Source organism: Ostrea edulis, chromosome 2 (assembly GCF_947568905.1).
Source record: "Ostrea edulis chromosome 2, xbOstEdul1.1, whole genome shotgun sequence".
Lineage (NCBI taxonomy): Eukaryota > Metazoa > Mollusca > Bivalvia > Ostreida > Ostreidae > Ostrea > Ostrea edulis.
In genome coordinates this window covers 29,441,244-29,458,198 of record NC_079165.1, presented here as the reverse complement: position 1 = coordinate 29,458,198, position 16,955 = coordinate 29,441,244, and the positions used below count along the sequence as shown (strand labels likewise).

General features: G+C 33.6%; 1 protein-coding gene across 1 annotated transcript; it reads left to right on the top strand.

The window, feature by feature from the left end:
- Positions 1–5,709: 5,709 nt before the first annotated feature.
- LOC125682400 (barH-like 1 homeobox protein) lies at positions 5,710–11,437 on the top strand. The gene is made up of 3 exons (XM_048922939.2): positions 5,710–7,005; positions 9,047–9,269; positions 10,900–11,437. The coding sequence occupies exons 1-3, from the start codon at positions 6,555–6,557 to the stop codon at positions 11,177–11,179; spliced, it is 954 nt and encodes a 317-aa protein (XP_048778896.1). The 5' UTR covers positions 5,710–6,554; the 3' UTR covers positions 11,180–11,437.
- Positions 11,438–16,955: the final 5,518 nt, after the last annotated feature.

Sequence of the window (16,955 nt, the reverse complement as noted above, 5' to 3'; positions counted from 1 at the left end):
AGCACCTTGAGCAATGCTAAGGACCTGAGCCCTATGCTTAGGTGGCGCTTCACTCAGCTCATGACGTCTCTACACGAGTGACCAACTTTTCGAATGAGACATAAAACAAACAAATACCCCCCACATCTTGTGAAATTATGGCCTAAGTTAATGTTCGTATTGTTAGGCCGTTCTTGGCACACTGATTTTAACTACGGATTAATCCGTTTACCTTATCAAGAATTAGGGCTCACTGCATGTGACTGGTCAACAGGGAGTGTTTCCTCCTCCTAGGCACCTGGTCCCACCTCTGATATAACCAGGGGTCCGTGTTTGTCTGATCCCACCTCTGATATAACCAGGGTCCGTGTTTGTCTGATCCCACCTCTGATATAACCAGGGTCCGTGTTTGTCTGATCCCACCTCTGATATAGCCAGGGGTCCGTGTTTGTCTGATCCCACCTCTGATATAACCAGGGTCCGTGTTTGTCTGATCCCACCTCTGATATAACCAGGGTCCGTGTTTGTCTGATCCCACCTCTGATATAACCAGGGGTCCGTGTTTGTCTGATCCCACCTCTGATATAACCAGGGGTCCGTGTTTGTCTGATCCCACCTCTGATATAACCAGGGTCCGTGTTTGTCTGATCCCACCTCTGATATAACCAGGGGTCCGTGTTTGTCTGATCCCACCTCTGATATAACCAGGGGTCCGTGTTTGTCTGATCCCACCTCTGATATAACCAGGGGTCCGTGTTTGTCTGATCCCACCTCTGATATAACCAGGGTCCGTGTTTCTCTTTTTGTGTTCCTTATAGGAGTTAGATCACTGTTGGTTATCTTCAACTTTCATTATAATGAATATCCCTTCTTGAATCCATGTTGTCATTAAATGAAATGTCTGATTAACGTATTTCTCAGATGAGAACCATCTAAGTTGTCCGACCTTGTGTGCAAATCTTTTTAGATTTATTCAGACCAGATAGTTATTAGTCCCCTACCGACGAAGTCGAAGGGGGCTTTAGGTTTTCGCTCCGTCCGTCTGTCTGTCCGTCAGTCTTGCATATCAGTTTTCCAGATTTTCCCACCCTGTTCTTGCAGATATTTATTTCATATTTGGTACATTGTTACAGATCAAGTTCGAATTTTTGGTTTCGGTCCGTTCGTTTTTCACTAAGTCATGACCCTTGGACTTAGAAAAATTATCAGTTTTCCGTACTTTTTTGTTGTTGCGAGATATTCATTTAATATTTAGTACATTGCTTTGTCATCACAAATTACAAATCAAGTTTGAATTTGGTTTCGGTCCGTAGATTGTTCACTAAGTTATGGGCCTCGGACTTAGAAAATTGTATACATTATCAGTTTTTCGCACTTATTTTCTGTTTTTCCAGATATTCATTTGATATTTGGTACATTGCTTTGCCATAACATAATAGAGATGAAATTTGAATTTTGTGATTTTTCGCTGAGTTATGGCCCTTGGACTTAGAAAAATGGGGTGAATTATCAGTTTTTCGGACTTTTTGTTTTGTTGTGCTTGCAGATATTTATTTGATAATTGGTACATTTTAGTTCGCACCTACCAAGTTTATAAGAACTGGTGGAGTCACATTCACACCAGCTTAAAGTTTACATCCAAGTTTCTTATTTCTGTAGATAAGAGTAGTACACTCATCAAAACTTCTAGCATAGTAATACAACTGTGTAGATAAATTATGCATGATCAGCTACATTTCACAGTTCATTGACTTGGTTAAAGACCTCAAACTAATTATAAATTTGTCTTTTTTTCCGGTCTAGTCTTTGTATCTGAATAGTAGTTGATTTCCAACCATTCCTATCACAGTTCCCCAATTTTTCCCTTTACCATAACCTACATAAGGAACTTCAAATATTGTTGCGGTCCAGTAATTTTGCGACCGGTAGAGGACTATGTATTGCTATTTAATACTCCCAGAATGCTTGTTTAGATTGAAATTGATTACGAAATTTCTAGATTTTATCTTTGTTACCCAACAATATCCATATTTTAAAATCCATCGTAGAAAAGTGATAATTTTTTTTTTTACAAAAATATATTTATTTTATTTTGTTAGTAAATTCATACACAACTTCACAAAAGGGTTGTTATTATGAGTCGGCTGATTTTTTGTCATTGCACATCCGTAATATAGATTAACGAAACATGAATAAATCTCTACTTCTGGAGAACCATTGTCCTGTATCCATGATGTTTTGAGTTACCGTATTCTTTTCTTTTAAATAATAAGATTGAGGTACATATTTCAGTTGAAGCAATGCGATTTGTTGAATTACTCCCAAGTACTCCTCATGAAGTTTACACTTTCTCCTTCATTTGTCGATCAGCTTTTACTCTAGTTATCCTCAGAATGTTTAAAATTGTAGTTTATTTTCAAAAGACAATATTGTGTTCTTCACGGTTGTGACCACGCCAGCTATATGAAAGGTGAAGATAACGAACAGTGATCAATCTCATATTTGAAATAAACAAATTCAATTCTTTATACCTTGAAATATTTTTCTTTTTTCCATTTTGAACCTAATGAGACTGGCGAACTCAGACTATTGAACAGAGCATACATATTTAGTATCGCAGTAATTAACATTAAATCAACGTAATTAAGTATATTGTCCTCTTTTTATTTTAAAATTACCATATACATTTAAACCAAGCAAAAGACAGTAAAATGGATATGTTTTATGAAATTTATCTCCATTTGCCATTACGGCGACAGCTAATGGAATGGTTAACTCGCTACTTTAGTCAAATGAAATAAAGGTTCAATAACGAAGCGCGCATTAGATGGTATTTGTGAAAAGATCGCGACAGTCAGTATGTCTCAACGGTATATTAAAACTGGAATGTAGAGTTTCCACAGAAGTTAATTACAATTAAGATAGTTACTCGGGGAAATTTACCAAATTGGTATCATCATTCAAAGGTAGAGTGCCACGGAGCACAAAGTGAGCTCGGATCTCCACTGGGAGAAAACAGTTCTCTTCCATAAAGCGTCACTCGCCAAGTCGTATATTATCATGTGCGTGCAATATCGTTATGTGAAAACATTTGCATCGTTTTTCATGTTCATTTTCAGCACTTAAACAATAATTAATCCCATTTCCAGCACTTTCTCGCCGAAAGGTCTACCAACTAAAACAAGGTTCAAATAAACAAGAATTCGATAAATCTAGATTACCGTAAACCCACACGCCCATCTGCCGAAGCTTGGCATGTTTTTAGGGAAACGTCATGCTTGTCTCTATGCTCTGGGACATTGTAATTCGGTTCTGACGAATTTTAATCACATTAAAGTAATTTCATTTGTTATTCCTGAAAATTTTATTCAAAAATTCATTCAATAATGACAATGATCCTTTGTGGTTTAAGGCGTCGTTGTTCGTCGCTCATCGAATTTATTATCACTACAGCTCAATAATCAAAATATCATCTTCACAACAGTTCCGGGATTTTCATGAAGATTATCTTCATCTTAAAACCCACGTGGATAAGGAAACCAACGTGCCTAAAGAAAAAACACACACATACTATGAGTTCCTTTGACATGTTTTCCAAATATATGCATATTTTAATGGAAACACTCGAGTGTTGAGCGAATATGATTGGTAAATATTGACTGATACTTAGTACTGTACCTCCCGAAAATTTACATCATGCATTCTAATTTTGATCTAATCTAATTAAAATAAATACCTTCAAAGACTTTCTACTCATTTTTGGACGACCAGAATGTTCTAAAGAGAGAGATCAATCATAATATTTTTTTTCCCTAGGACACCAAACTGCACTTATATTCTTCCAACTACTCAACTATTTAGTCTGAAAAGTTGTACTAAACATTGTCATCCATATAAACTAGAAACAAGAAATTAACGGACGAAACAAAAAATGCACCAACAATTTTATATACTAATATAACGTGTTAGCAAACTTTTAAAATCATTTTATAGTTTTTTTCCATGAACATATTGCACTCTGAATACAGGGAAATAATACATGAAGTATTCTCTGCCTTTCCTTATAAAATTGTCCCTACCTTAATGCCCCATTTTATATCTTTAATTTAACGAAAATGAACATCCCTCATACATGTACGATGTTATAGTAAGTGATCCAGAGGTGCATGGATATCTCCCGATTAGTCAAGAAATTGAAGGTGTTATTGAAAGTTCATTATGATGAATGGTAAAGTAACCAATACTGACTAAAAAGTAAATAATCAACATAGCAATTTAAACTGGATGAATGTTGAAATAATGTTGACATGCGATTATTTTTATCATATTACGTACATGTAATTAATATCTTAGGTAAAAGGGACTGAGGAGCATTAGCTCTTGTTAGTACAACATGAGCTGTATATGAAAATAAAAAGTGATTCAAATGGTTAAAACATAAAATAGAATGAAAATAATAAATTGATTATATATATATATATTTTCCCCAGAATTACTTCCTTCTGAGGGGAATTCTTATTGAACTATCTCGATTGCATCAGTAATAATACAAAAAGATGTTATAACTACGTCGAATTTAATGAAGATATTTAGATTGTCTCATTTCATCCATTGCAAATATATTTACACATACCGGATTACTCTCCTCTATGAAGTCATAAAATGCATATGTTATGAATATTTTGATACTTTTGAATCGTATTGAAAATCTGAAAATCCCCATAAGATTGGAAAAAATGAAATTTCATATTTAACAAAAAATTTATCGTAAGTGTAGCATGAAAGCGTCAAGGATTACAAAAATTTAAAAGTCAAATTCGAAATCTGTTACATTCATACTGTTCAGCGCGGAACGCTGATAAAAAAAGCTATCTTTCGGGTAGGTAAAATTCACTGTTGACAACAACATGTTTTCCCCGTGGGACTTAATAAAATCTCCATCATTTTAAAATATCTCTTTTACGAGCTTCACCCCCAACAAAACGGGTTTTAATCTTGAACGGATCATATATTCATCTCTCCCCTATGTGAAGTAGTGTCGTTCATAATACGATAATTGCAGCGAGAAATCGGACAAAGCCTGCACATCCACGGACTTAATAAAAATAAATCCGATTTGAATATCACCCTTGTACCTTTGAAATTAATGTATTTAAACTAAACATATGGCAAAGCAATTTGAAATGCGAAAAGTGTGGGATTTCGATGTTTCTTCGGGGAGGAGCATTCGCCACCGAGCACATGTTTGTGTCAGAGAGGCATTCAGTGACAATGAGAGTCACGAATGAACGCGAACCTAGGTCGTAATTGTTGACCTCCTAAAATTAATTCCAGCCTCTTTGGTGGTCAAACGAGATTTCTTTTCCAAGAGGACATAGCACTGGTGTTGTTTTCTTGAATATGTTTATTCAAACATCTTATTGCCAAGAGGAGCTTTAATTTTGGGGAGTGATTATAGTTGTAAAATTTCATTTTCTCTAGAAACTGTTGAAAGATTTAAATTGTAATTATAAAGAAATAAATAGGACTTTTTAACCTTCAATACTGCGGTTGGTTTGATACTGGAAATATTTAATATGATAAACATTTGAATAACCATAACAGGAATAATGTAACAATGATAAAAATTACTTTTGAACTGGTAATTTGAAGTATTTTCATGCCGAATAAAATTATCTATTACAAACTATATATGTATGTATGTGTAAAACCACACGTTTTTTTTTTTTTTTTTTTTTTTTTTTTTTTTTTTTTTAGATTATTCAGTGTAAAGCTTATGCTCTTTTTCTTTTTAAAATCAAACGTTCATTACAACGTGAAAAGATGACCAGTTACTTAGATTTTGTTAAAACTACGTAGTTCAATAAAACGTAATTACAAAATTGCATGATTGAATGAAATTGAATCTGCCAATATAAAACATTAAATGTCGACACAAACCCGTTAGCTGCTACTGAAAATAATGTTCGTTTTATCGTTGTTGTGCGACTTCAGTCGCCATCTTAATCACATGATTTCATTTCTAATGAAGTTGATATTCCTATCATGGTGGCACGAGAATCGACCGTAACCCCGCCCATTCTGTCGTTATATATTTCATTGGGCACCTTCCATTTTTGTGATACGTTTTAGGCAATATTAAAATTCAAGAATTGCGAAGAAAAGGTAAAAGATAAAATACACGCCAGTCAAACTTTCCGACAATTTGAAGAAAAATACTAATCGTACCCGCACCATCAATCCGAATTAGTTTTGAATCATCGTTATGCATGAGAAGGGCTTCGTGGTCTGGACGTGCTAATCATCGTGTATATTTGATGCCCAGTTACACCCCATTTTCCTGCCTCATTGATTAGCTATCATACCTATATTGGACAGGAAGAAGACAGTAGGCTATTTGAGGACTTTAACGTTAAGGACGACGATGATTCACCCCTGTTTGTGAATTATTGCCTCCGCGAGTAAAACTCTCTAAATTGTTTACTTTGTGAACTTTTGAGGCTCAGATAAACTGGAATTTAAATTAGCTATGGAAGAAATAAGGCTAAAAAATTGATAGTAAGAAAACTGAAATTATGTCATCGCCTAGTTCTCCAGACAAACCCAAAGACTCCGACAACATTGTTGTTGATAAATATGATTCAGAGGAAGAACCAGAGGAAAAATTAGACGAAGAAAACAGTGACGGAGCTGAAGAAGAAACAAACCGCTTCCAGCCAACATTTCCCATTGTGCAAAGATCTATCCCCACCACCCCAAAACGTTCATTCCTGATTACAGACATTCTCTCAGAAGACAAGTCGTCCGTAGAACCGTGTTCAGCCTTTAGACCACTGCGGATACCCCCCTCGTTAATGAGTACTGACAGATTCAGTAGTATCAGTGCTGCTCAACATTGTTTGAACTTTTCCTCTTTAAAAAGTCATTCAGAAAACGAGAAGGCGGGTGAACATAAAACATATGATGATGATGACGACGACGATATTGACGAAGAAGATGATGAAGATGACGATGATAAAAGTAGCGGTCAGTGGAATTATTTGTAAAACAAATTGCAGAATTTAATTCATTCTTTAAGATTCATAGATAATTTTATTAGATCCTTATTTGATTGCAAGATAAATAATCAACATTTGTAGTCTAAGAATGCCATGTTCCTGTCCGTGATTGAACTTTTTTTTCCTTCAAAACTTTTTGTTTTGTATCCATTATGTAGAGAAAGTAATTTTAGCTGTCAAAACACTGAAAGTGCGTTTTCTGTCAAGATCAACAGTTGAAAAACATTCACTTAAAACTTTTTTGTCGGAAATAAGATCAGCATTATGAATAGTCAACAACGGCGGTACGTTAGCATGTTCCTGAAATTAAGAATTCTCAACAATGGAAAACTGGGGACTAAGCAAAGAATATGTACGGCTGTACGTTACCGGAGGATTAAAATGATGGAGGAAATTTTATTGAGGATTTCGATTAAAAACAGTTTTTAAGAATCTTAGTAATTTTGTTCTGTAAAAAAAAAAACCACCCCATTTTTCTGTGTCTAAAACGTTTGTTTTGAATCGTGAATACAAAAATTCACTAAATGTAACATTCTCTCGGACTGATTTCTTCAAAGGACAAAACAAATAATTATTCAAAATTTAATACTTTACACTCGACTATGTTACAAAATTACCATGGTTCCATAGCAAGCAATTATCACAAAGAATAAATCTAATATTACTTTGAAATTTGTTGAATTTACGTTATTCATAATTAGCATGTTTATTTCATCATATGTAATTTTAAATACAAAAGTAGTTCTAGTAGTGACGTAAAATGTGAACGAATGGTCTGAAAATCAACGGCAGCTAAATTTCTTGATTAAAACATGCCCTATGTGTGTGGCCATTTTGGGTTTGCTTCCGTGTTAATATGAACAACTACTAATGCACATGTTTAGCTTTAATCAAATAAACTAATGCCTCAATTTTCAGCTCAGGTAACAACACCTTGTATATGAGAACACCAAAGAGGCAAAAATGTATGCTATGCATGTTGGGAACATTTGCCGCAGTGACCAGTAGCGGGGATCTTGTTCTTGTAACATAAATGCAAAATTGATTGGAACGAATCGGCTTATGCTTATAAAATCTCATGCTTCCTTATAAGTCACTTGTTTCATAGAGCTGCTTACGTGTATACATACATGAACATTAAATTGTTCTGATGCATGTCTCATTTTTATAAGGTGTTGAATTTGTAAAAATAAAAGTGAACCGATAGTGAAAGATAATTCCGTAACTGAAAAAAAAAACCCCAGTCGAAGTCATCCTTGATATATTTAGATAATTGATATTGAGTATGCAGTCGATATATATTAGCAATATTTTGCTGTTGAACAAAAAATAAGGAATTGCTAGTATTGAGAGCGACATTATCCTGTTATATATATATATATATCACTAAAATGACCAGCTACACATTATATTAGTTCTTTATATATAAAATTTCATATATATAACATTCACAAATTACTACAGAACAGTATTTAATGATTATATCATACCTCTTTTATGGAATACAATCACGCTTAGTTGTTGATATTCAGTGGGTTTTTTTATGTAGTCATAACAGTCATCGGATGAAAAATCTGAATGGGTAAAAAATCAGACCCTGTCTTAGACAACAACTAATCAGCGCCAAAGCTATCGAGGTTTAGATTTAGCAACCAGTATACACGCGCAAAAACAACAACCAAAAAACAGGAAAAAAAAAAAAAAAAAAAAAACAACAACAAAAAAACAACAACAAAAAACAACAACAACAAAAAACCCAGAAAAAAGTCAACAAAATACCCCAATCTAATTAAAATTAGATGTTAGATCCGCTCGCGTATGCGAATACGCGAGCAGATCTAACATCTAATTTTAATTAGATTGCTAAATACCCAAAAACAAAACCGAGAAAGTTTGGACTCGGAAGCAAGTATTAAAATTTACTAGTAACAGATAACTTTTCAATTTTTTTCTTAACTTAAAACTCCTACTAGTTCATCAATAGCATACTTTGTTTTCTTTACTCACAGAAACAAACCGGGGGTCCAGTGGATCATCTGATGACCCCTCAGGAGGGAGCCTGAAACTAAAGAAACCCAGAAAAGCCAGGACTGCGTTTACGGACCATCAGCTGAACAGTCTGGAGAAAAGCTTCGAACGGCAGAAGTACCTCAGTGTTCAGGATAGAATGGAACTGGCCTCGAAACTGAATCTGACCGACACTCAGGTCAAAACCTGGTATCAAAATAGAAGGTGAGTACAAATGTTGGTGTAGTAAATGAAATTTAGAATGCTATCACGTAATCAACCAACACAATCGACATTGTGGGGGTATTATTATCCGAGCTATATAGGACTAGAACCGATCATAAGTTTACTGACAGCATCACTGAAATATACCTTAAATTTTTATTGAAATAAATCTTTAGTCCTGAAGTACTAGAATAAATAAAAATAGTCAGGGTTGGTTGTTTTACAAAGATGAAGTTACATTGTCAGCAGAAAAGGATAATACCATTAGAAGAAGGTGGAAACACGAACAATAACACTGCTTCCTGAGACATTTTATATTTCCTTCTTTATCTGTGGCGTCTTTAATTAAATAAAGATATTTTTCATTGTGTATCATCCGATATTTTTTAACCAATTTTTGCATTTATTGGGCAAGAAAGTTGTATTATCAATATTCTCTTAATCGTATTCATAAACTCGCTTATGGTATGTTAAGACATGTATTGAAGGAAAGTTCGCAGGGTACAATGCTATAATTCTTCAATATTCCATGTGCTTGATTTATTAAGTTATTTTCTGTTTCATAAAGCAATATAATTTGGTTGCATTTTCTTCCCATACGTAAGAAAATTTGCGATAACGATCCAGTGGTCCGGCGCTCACAAGCTTTACATGGCTTTTATTGAATAGGTAATTAAATGAGCACGAATAAATTCATTCTCACAAAGATTTAATCATTGAAGAAAAATATTCAATATTGGACTATTGTTATAATAAAGATTAGAAAAATTGCGGGTTTCTGGGAGCGTTATTCTGTATATTATATTAATTTTGAAACTATAGACGAAAGCATAATTTGAAAAATAACACCGTTCTATTCTCTTTGTAAATGAAAGTAAAATATCTCAAGATATATTTGCCCCCTTTATATCATTTTATGTTTAAAAAAATTATGAAAGTTGTTTAAACCTACTGATATAAGAAAGAATTAGCTCAGGATATTATTCATTTTGCACTACAAACGGGAAACGAAAACTTAATTTTACCACTAGCTCTATTGTGATCTTCTTCTGAGATTAACCTAGTTACATGTATGTATACTTTACTTTGTTTGAATACTAATTGCGAGTAGTATTGAAAATGAATGTATGCAAGCTTATTTCCTAAGACCGCCCATCCCGAATGAATTTTGATGCAAATATATAAAATTGGCAATCATTGAATTCTACTCTTTCCTAGAATATACAATATTCGATAATAAACACTGTATCTGAAGTGAACTTGCGCACTATTTTATCAGAAAATTTAACGCCATAACTCCAAATAACCTAAGCATATGTGTACTTAGAATAGCTCCGATATAAAATACGTACTATTGTCGTAATTGTAATTGTCGTTAATAATGTTATTCATCGATTATGATTGAGCTAGTTCATTCGAATAATATATACATATTACAAAAAGAAATTGAAATTAAATCTTCAGAAAGTATTGAAACCCCATCAAAATTACTGGTCTCAGCATCTGTATGTGTGATAGATGTGATCATAGAAATATTGTTATCTTAAAATCTAAAACAAATCAAGGTTATTGTTGAAGTTTTTAAAACTCTGTATGTTCAATAAAACTGATAAATGATTTTTATTTGCAGAACGAAATGGAAACGTCAAACTGCTGTAGGTCTAGAACTGTTGGCGGAGGCTGGAAATTATGCGGCCGTTCATCGCCTTATACAGACAAACCCATACTGGTTTACTTATCATCCACAGGCTACCTCTATCATATCTAACATAGACGCCATGTACTACCGCCATAATGAAACGTCACTTCCCCAAAGACCAACACTCCCGCGCATGCTCATACATGGTATTCAGCAACATATTAATCACATGTCACCCACTAATTCATTGTTTTCAGAGAACAGAAATTGAGTGATGATTAAGTGATTTTCTTACCCTGGATTCAGTATGGCTGACAGATATTCGCCCCGAGCTACACGTTAAGTACGAACTCCGGAGTTGCTGACATTACCTGTGCTTTGTGCTGAAACTACATATAGTTTTGTAGGCTATATTTTTAGCTTATGTGTTTCAACTGATATGTTCGTATCACCTTTACATAGTGATTGTAATTTAATCAATATGTTTTACTTTTCATGCGAAAATAAATATTTATATGGCTTTGAAAAACGTTTGCATTTCTTGTGTGTTCTAGTTTTAGATGTTGGAAATGTTTGTTGAAACTCTAAGGATTTCTTATCTGAATTTTATTTTCTAAAATGAGTTTTATTCGAAAAGAAAGGTGTTCGAACTTTCCACTAATGTCATTTCTATCCTCTCTAAAGCCACAAAAATCACGTTTATAACTGTCCTCTGAAATAATATTTTAAAACTGCAGTAACTTTTCCTTACTTTTGAAATTTTTAATGATTTTTTAATGAAATTTATTACCCATCAGTAATTTTCTTACTTGCAAAAACGAATACACTCTGTACTACATCTTGTGAATATGGAAAAAATGGACTAAAAATGTGTAACTTATTAATGATTGCATCGTATTTCCATAATATGATACAGGAGGATTTTGCAATACCAAAAGAAGCTTTTAGTCAAGGAAACGGCTTACGCAGAGGGCCATTTAAAACGATACGAGAACATAAATTATTTTCAACAACATTATTGCAATACTTGGTTTTTTGTCTTTGCACAGATTTTACTTGTCAGTGATATGAAAAGAGTATTATATTTCATATCATCATTAAAATGCAGAGTCACGGGGATAAGGTTCTGTGTCTCTTTGCAAAGCGTGTCATTTCTGCCTTATATAAATCATATTCATTGTTGTGTAATTTGCACAAGAAGCCCTCAATGTCAATATAAAATATCAAATGCATTTTGAAGGAAAAGGGACAATTTATCATGAAATCAACCATGTAATTGTATTTAGATTTTCATCTTTTGCAAATTCATTGCAAATATTTTCAACTAGAAGAAAAAACTTTAACGGACATTGATGTAATCTTATGATAATATCAATATCCCGAAGCGATCCCAACTATTATTCTGTGAAGAAGAAAAAAAAAGGCATTGCTAATCGGAAATGGGGTCTGATTACAATTTCATATAAAGATCTATAGCTGTAAATTATTTTTCATAGATACCATTTAATTTAATACAAATATCAAATTAATCTCAGTCACTGGGTTAATGATAGAGATATTGATATGTTCTTTAACTTCCCATGGACATGATTGCCTGAAATGTGAACTGGCTCTTATCGGAAAGCTCCCGTCAGAACTACCGAGGGAGATGAATTTGTAGTCATTTAGTTCTTTGGGAGAGGTATAAGAGAGAGGTGATTATTTGTCCAATAATATGATTTATCGAGATTTATATGAATCTGACTAATAATATAGTCGGCTAACCTTCTTAAATCAACATCTTTACAATGAGACCCCTTTTTCTTTCAAAGTTGCAACTTGATAGCTGGTGTCGCCTTTCTTTAACCCTCAAATATTTGTCTGTTTGTCCATGAAGTGCACTTTTGTTGGTATTAAGGAAGAACATTAAGAAATAGACATTGCCGACCAAACTATGTGCTTTTGTGCTTTATTGTCTTCTCATTCGCGTTTAGAATCCTGACCAAAAACAAAATATTGAAAACATGTTAGAAACTATATTAGAAACTTGTTTCATCGTACAACAGTGCCTAATAACATTTATAGACGCAGTGGATGTTTGTTTGGATTTTTGTTTGTTTTGTTAATGTTCTTTTGAGCATTTTTCACTCATATCAAAACGCCACCATGGCCAATTGTAGGCGTAGAGCCACAAAATCTGACCTATACATAGCGTTCAGGGGCGAAGCAGCAAGGGTTCTTTATCGTACCAACGCCTACAAGGTCTAATCAGAAAGACCCGTGTCTGTATTCCACGCATTTGGCGAAGGGGCAGCCTCTACCTATATTTACGTCTTGTGTTTGGAGCGGTCATGGTACTTTACCAGCAGAACTCGAACTCACGACCTCCCAGCCATGAAACGAACGTTATAACCATTGGGCAACCGCGAGCGGCCCGCAATAAGGTAGTAATTGTGTAAACATGGAAAATTTCGCCAATTAATATTCGTCCCTTTGGTACTTATCCTTAAAGGGCGAAATTGCATTACTCCTAAGTTGCAATAAGCGGATTCGGGCGGGTTTAAATTTTAGAAATGGACGAAATCACATTTCCACTTCGTCTGGGGGCAATATTGTTAGATAAACATCGTTAAATTCACCATTGTTTTTAAATTTTGGATTGTAAATGTTTTCAGTTGTAAGACTCTACAGTGGATTTTCAAAGATCAAAATTACAGTTACATACAGTAGAGCCAAGAAATTTGAAGTTAAAGAAAAATATTGGATTTCGCAAATTCTATAGTCGTTATAACAATCTAGTTTGCCAATACAACCTATCATTGGGTCAAATGCTGTCTGACGTGTTTCATATCGATTGGTAGGCCGTTCTTGGCACACTGATTTTAACTATGGAGAACTCCGTTTACCTGATCAAGATATAGGGCTAACGGCGGGTGTGACCGGTCGACAGGGATGCTTACTCCTCCTAAGCACCTGATCCCACCTCTGGTGTATCCAGGGGTCCGTGTTTACCCAACTCTCTATTTTGTATTACATATAGGAGTTATGAGATTGATCACTGTTCATTATCTTCACCTTTCATGTATGTACTTGGCATACCGTTGGAAAATTTATTTTGTTTTACGTCTCTTCGAGAATATTTCACCGATATTTAAACGTCACTAACTATTGGTGAAGTACCACATAGTGTTCAGAACCGTAGAAGATATGTTTCTTTAACGTGCCAACGCCTGTCATGACACGGGGCGGTTTTTAATGTCATATCCGAAAGACTTCTGAATGCCGACTGCTTGGCAAAGGAGCAATCACTACCTTCTTTCCTCAGACTTACATCAGTTTTGCTATTCAAAAACTAGATTAATAGCTTTATTTTTCATTCATTTTGCTGTTCGATATGACAAAGTAGAAGTCACATGTCGGAGTACTGTTTGCAGTCTTTATTCAAGCGGATCTACTGATTTACACGTTCAATGCAGTGTGTGTTTCAATCATGGAAGAGAACACACATTTATACATATCATTAATACTTCATATTAATCAACTATTAATCTACAGGTAACAATGAAACGAAAAATTCTGGCATTTTCCCAGTAACAGAATATTTATTATCACTTTATGAATCACTGCAATATAGGTGAAAGTGTCAAAAAATAAACACCTCTTTTGTGAGATCGATAAGATTTACTTGGTGAAGGATGAAGCGAATTAATACATTGATTATCAGCGTTGGCAGCTTTGATACCTATCTTTTTCAATTCATCAAGTCAACCCTCCATTAAACATTTACGACACTTTTTACCGAGAAGACGTATCACTTAAAAACTTGATATTTAAGGCCTTTGGACCAAAATGGTGTATTCTTCTTGCTGTGTGACACTAAAGAATCTGATAGCTATCAATACATCATACGTTGTTTAAATGATTTAGTGTAATCGTTTTGATAATAACAACCTTACATATATTACAAATGGGTGCGAATGCTTGTGAGCTATTTAGAGCCATTTAACTTAAATAGGGTATTTAAGATATTAAACACTGAGCAGATGAAGCGATAAAAAGACGCCTTGGACCAATTTAGGTATAGAATGACAGCTTGGGTGGAAACCGGGGAACGTATTATAAATCTCACAGTACTGTCAGGATATCTGTAAAGAAAAATGTTTTATGATTTGTTTTGTGTTTTAGCTCCTGTTTCAATCTTTGTTTAGCTCTTATTAATTCAAATCATTTTCCGTATTTCTTTTTTTTCCCCTGCAAGCGTGTAAACACAATTACTAGCATTGTTATCTTGCCTCAAATATAATAATCATAACATCATTTACAATATGATCATTTCAAAGTGCCTTTATTTAGATCCTGTAATCCGAGTGAAAATAGGATGTGTTTGTTAATACAATCTTGCTCACAGAGCATCCGTGTCCTAAATGGATTTTACTGTATAATCTATTCATTTTTGTTTTCATTGTTTGTAGTCGTAACTTAACAAAACCACTTTTAAAAAATCTCCAGTGACCAGTGAAATTAAGTATTTCCTCGCTTAAAAGCAATAGTAAATTTGAAGTTCAAAAAACAATTTGGAATTATTCTCGAAGTCGGTTGTAAACATAAAAGATTAGGCGCTCTTCAATTTTCTCTCGATAGATAAACACAAACATTTTCTTGGTTTTATTGTTTTCTATTGCGTTTAGAAATACATGTTATGTGATATATTTGCGACTGAAAACTAATCAATGTTAGAATTACACCACACAGAAATTAGATATCACTACTATTTACAATTGTTCCCTATTTTATTACATATTTGTAAGAAATATATATCATAAGAATGAATTATATTGGTTTTCACTTGATATATAGGAAATGTCTATGTAACGTAATCATTTACTATACATGATTTTCAGCCTCAAGTAATGTGCCTGAGCAATTTTTCATGTGTGATCAAGATAGAATATAAGTTCAGATTAAGATTCTTTATTTCCTTAAGCTATACAGCTCATCGGTTAAGTGTTTCCAAACCAGAATATACCTTAAATACAAAATGTATGGCTGTGAAAATGTTATAATATTTGAGGAAACTTTCTACGCCAATATATTTCTGAAAGCCCCCCCCCCCCCGGAAACAAATAAATCCTCAATAAATCATCGACATTTGTACTTACTAGCATTTATCGAAAGACTATGTACCCCCTTCAACTTAAAACTACTATAAAACCATATTTTAATATTTTTTTTATTTTTTTTTTTGAAAGATGACAAATTTATAGAGATCTATGTCTCAAATAAGTGTACAAATGTATACACATACATATACATACAACAAAGCAAGAGAGATATATAAAAAAGAGGAGTGGGGAGAGAGAAAGACTGGTGGAGAGAGACAGAGAGGGTGGAGAGAGAGAGAGAGAGAGAGAGAGAGAGAGAGTAATATAATAAGTAATATAATATCATTTGATACAAGTATGGTAAAATCAATCATAACTAGGTTGTGTTGATATAAAAGAACAAGATCAAAATATAAAGTAAAATATAGATAATGATAGGTGTATTTGCCAATCAGAGTCTGTCCAAGAGAAAAAAAACCATGTATTCCACTGATTTATAAATTCATCATATTTACAATGTTGAGTTACAGTATACTTAAGTGAAGTTATATGTGTTAAGATTAATCATATATTATAGGTTACAATAGTCAACTAGAATTTGCGACAGTATGAATTTTGAATCTTGAGTTCAAACTATAGTAAAACCTTTGATACTTTGAATATCACTTTGAAAAAAAGAGAAACAAAAACAAATACCCAAAATAAATAAATGATAATAATGATAATAAAAACTAACCCGAGATAAGTAAACAATTTCTGACAATCTCAATAATTTTGCTAATATATTTTCATAATTTATTTCAATAGATATTTAATCAAAATAACGTTAAAACATTACAATTTCTGTTTTAAAACTTTCATACTTTTATTACCATAGTAATTTCTTAGGTACTATATTTAGCTATAATGAAAACTTACTATGATATAGTATATTATTAATAGTATATGCACTACTACAGTTAACTA